Here is a 4268-nt window from a genome sequence, read left to right as displayed (position 1 = left end):
CACACACTGAGGAGGAGGAGACTGAAAATAATTATTTTTGTGTGGTTTTGTTTTCATCGAAAACCAAAGTGGCATTATGACAAAAACCTGGTATTTAAAGGGTTAACATTTGGAAAATTAATGAATATTTGATATTTATGATTACGATTGATGCTCAATAAACTCAATTAAAGTAGAAAATCATATTCATTTATAATATTTTTTTTATAGCCTTATTTTGAAAAGTGCATTTTGTGAGCAGAGCGATTCGAATGTGTGTGATATTAAAACGGCCCTATTGTTGTTATGTGTTGTAGCTGCTGTCGTTTCCATACATTTAATATAGTTTAGTGTGACAAATCCTCATTAAATTATCACTATTACAGTTGTTCTGATTTTTGCCTGATTAAAGAAATATCAGTAATTAAAACTATTTGTTGAATTTATCGATTTTTGTGACACACCGACCCTCTTATCCAGTATAAGTGCTCACAGGATTTTAACAGGACGACCGATTTTTGATAATAAGTTCAGTGTGTGTGTGTGTGTGTGTGTGTGTGTGTGTGTGTGTGTGTGTGTGGACCAGCAGCAGCAGTCAATGCGTCTCTCGGAGCTTCACAGGAAGTCGCAGCTGTGGCGAGGGATCGTGAGCATCGCGCTGATCGAAGGCCGGAACCTGATCCCCATGGACCCCAACGGTCTGAGCGACCCCTACGTCAAGTTCAGACTGGGACACCAGAAGTACCGGAGCAAGGTGCGCCCACCACCCCGACCTCTTTAAGTTTCTTCACATCTGAAGCATGCTTCCCATGATGCATCTGTGTGTGCGCGTGCAGACGGTGCCAAAGACGCTGAGTCCGCAGTGGAGGGAGCAGTTTGACCTGCATCTGTACGAGGAGACCGGAGGAGTGCTGGAGATCACGGTGTGGGACAGAGACACCGGCAGGAGAGACGACTTCATCGGACGGTCAGTTTTTCTGTTTGTCTGCAGTTATTTCAGTCAGAATAAAGAGAAGTGAATTTTATTTTTATTTTATGTGACCTAAAAAGTGAATTTGAAAAGTAATGCTCAAGAACATTTAAAGTATTGGTGATAATGAAAGAAAAAACAATGTGTGTTAGTAAGGTGTCTTTTTTTCAACAAATCTCCCAAAAGGAGTCCTGAAGAACCTTCAGAACCTCTTCAGTTGTCACCAAACCGGACAGATCAAATCCTCAAAGGCCGCTAACCTCGTAAAACCTGTAAAACCTGTAAAACCTGCTAAATGACCACTAGAACCTCTCAAAGGAACTTAGAACCTCTTAAAATAGCTCTAGAACCTCATAATTGGCCACCAAACCTCCAAAATGATCCATAAAACACCTAAAAGACCTCAAGAACCTTTGCAAAGGACAAATGAAGAAACTGCAGAACAGGGGTATTAAACTAAAATTCAAAGTGGTCCAGTTGCTAAAATTCCCTCCCAGCAAAGGTCCGAACCTCATTCCTCATCAGAATCATGAATAATTGAACATTTTTACCTTGATTAATGAACGATTATTTTGCTTTTCTTTTTTGTGGTTTGTTTTTTGTCCTCATAGTTCACTGACACAGTGTCATGTGACCATGGTATGTTGGAGCGTAATAAACATATGATTTATTATTATATATTAAACTTTCCAGCATTATATAAAAATAAAAAGCTCCATCTGAAACAAACTTCAGGTAAATTGAAGCACATTGTGCTGATAATAGTCCAACCTCTCCTGACTGCAGGACTCTGACTTCAGCTTCTGTCAAACTTCTGTGCTATTAATCATTTTACTCAGGAATTAAAAACTTTTGAGTCGGCCTACTTCTCCTATAGCTGCCAACAGCCGACATTCACAGTTAGAGAAAGGCTGAAAATAAGCTCATGTGCTTGTGGCCCCGGGCCCCCAAAACATAACATCTGCCCCTGGTAATAATAATGAGAGCTCAGTGTGAGCGGCTGGATGAGACACAGAGCGATGCGTCCTGCTGTTTCTAAATAATTCATCCAAAGTCTGATTAAAGCTGAAACTAACACAAAGTCGTCTGTAGAGTCTAAAGAAGTCACTTTCACCTCTGCAGATGTGTCTGTTTCAGACACTTTGGTGCTGTGAGGAGAAGCTGCGCTCTGTTTGTCTGTCTCACTGCTGCTGTCGGACCATCAGCTGTTTGATCCGCCATGATGAAATGCTGTGGCTGTCAAACACTCAGCTGTTCTGCAGTCAAAGTCCTTCACTGTTTTACATGATTGTTCAACACTTCTTCCCTCGCTGTGTTTTGGCGTGAGATTTTCCTCGGTGTCATGAGAGCGTAAGACAGAGCCCAAAAGCGAGACGCTCGGCAGATGCGTGGGAGTTGGCAGCCTCGGTGGGGAAAGGGTTAAATACCCAAGGTGTGCAAGATTATGCCCGCAGTACGCCACTTGGTGATGCCTGGCTTACAGGTACCTGTGATGAATCAGTGGTATGGGCGCTATTAATAGCCACCTCCGTGCTTTGGTCGTGCACAGTGACAGGTGTTTTGTGGGAAAACCTGGCGGGAACGAGACAGTTTGTGAAACTGCTCCAGTCGGGCTGTCGGACATGTCCGCGCGCTGAGTGTAGATAAAATAACAGAAATGCTTCTCAGTATCACACATTAATAATTCCCCTCTGCAGAAACCGTAGCTGCCAAAATAACGATACATTTGTGGTGTTTCTGCTTTGCAGCCACCAGCTGGATCTCTCCGCTCTGTCCAAGGAGCAGACTCATCACCTGGAGCTGCCGCTGGAGGAGTCCCGGGGCAGCGTGGTGCTGCTGGTCACGCTGACCGCCTCGGCTCACGTCTCCATCGCCGACCTGTCCGTCACGCCGCTGGACGACCCGCAGGAGCGCAGCGAGATACTCAAACGATACGTGAGCAGCACTCCTAATGCTGAACGTCAGATCCACAAAATAAAAAATCAAATAAAAACACTGCAGCTCGAATAAAAACCTGCTCTTGTTTCTCCAGAGCGTCTTGAAGTCGTTCTCAAACCTGAAGGACGTGGGCGTGGTGCAGGTGAAGGTGATGAGAGCAGAAGGACTGATGGCCGCAGACGTGACCGGTAATTAAACACCTCCTCATCCTACAGCACACTGTATACTCCTGTATTGTACTTTATACTCACATATTGTACTTCATATTCTACTTTATACTCACATACTATAGATTACTCTCTTGTACTATACTCAAAATTCTTTCATCATACTAAATACTCCTGTACTGTACATTACACACCCGTATTGTACTTTATACTTCCATACTGTACGTTATTCTCTTCTACTGTACTTTAACCCTTTGAAACCTGGATAGATTTGATTGATAAATTGGTTTAAATTATTCATGAGGAAAAAATTGACAAAACAATGTTGTGAATATATAGTAGATTAAAAAAAAATCAATATGTAAAAAGTAGGGGGGAAATCCCAGAAAACTATATTCATAATTATCATAATTAAATATTAATTTATTTTAGACACAGGTCCTTTCCTGTTTTGTTTTGTTTTGTTTTGTTTTGTTTTGTTTTTTACTTTTATGTGGTTTCTATTTTTCAGCTAATTTTTTGCAATTTTTTATTTATTCATGGCTAAATTTGGGGTCTTTTTTTCTTGTGTTCCTCGTGCCTTCTGCCCATGTTTTTAAAAAATCAAGCCAATTTGCTCAGGTTTAAAGGGTTAAATCACACTTTATACTCCCATATTGTATTCAATACTGTATCATACTATAAACTCCTGCACAGTACTGTATACTCCACTGTGTACTTTGTTCTCCAGTTGTGTATTTGATGTGTGAAACAGCGGCTGTGTAATGTGCCGTGATCGTCTCGGCAGGTAAGAGCGACCCGTTCTGCGTGCTGGAGCTGAATAACGACCGGCTGCAGACTCACACTGTTTACAAAAACCTGAATCCAGAGTGGAACAAAGTCTTCACTTTGTGAGTCCACATTTATGTCTTTTTTCTGTCCAGATCACGGAAATACTGCGTCTCCATCTCGTCTTTTCTCCTCTGCTCTTACTCTTTTATACATAATGTACTCTTAGATACACGTTTTTTTTTCTTATACTCATCACAGTGTTTATTTTACTGTAAATACTTCTTAATTTACTTCTGTGAACATATCTCTGTATCATCTTTATTTCTTTGCAATGACAATTTAGTTGAATTTAATCAAATATATTTTTTATAAATACTTATTATTATTATCAGTAGTAGTAGTCGTGGTGTTAGTAGAAGTAGTTGTACTAATAAAATACATAA

At 40.7% G+C, this 4268-nt stretch overlaps 1 protein-coding gene across 1 annotated transcript; it reads left to right on the top strand.

Annotated features, from left to right (window-relative positions):
- Nucleotides 1-570: 570 nt before the first annotated feature.
- On the top strand, nt 571-3944 carry LOC121937767 (multiple C2 and transmembrane domain-containing protein 1-like; the record flags this gene model as incomplete). The annotated part of the gene is made up of 5 exons (XM_042481089.1): nt 571-733; nt 816-946; nt 2698-2884; nt 2982-3075; nt 3842-3944. Coding segments are annotated over exons 1-5 (671 nt in total), but the record flags the coding sequence as incomplete, so codon positions are not given.
- Between the last annotated feature and the right edge of the window lie 324 nt (nt 3945-4268).

This window comes from Plectropomus leopardus, unplaced genomic scaffold (genome assembly GCF_008729295.1).
Source record: "Plectropomus leopardus isolate mb unplaced genomic scaffold, YSFRI_Pleo_2.0 unplaced_scaffold27418, whole genome shotgun sequence".
NCBI lineage: Eukaryota > Metazoa > Chordata > Actinopteri > Perciformes > Serranidae > Plectropomus > Plectropomus leopardus.
This window is presented reverse-complemented; position numbering and strand designations above follow the sequence as displayed.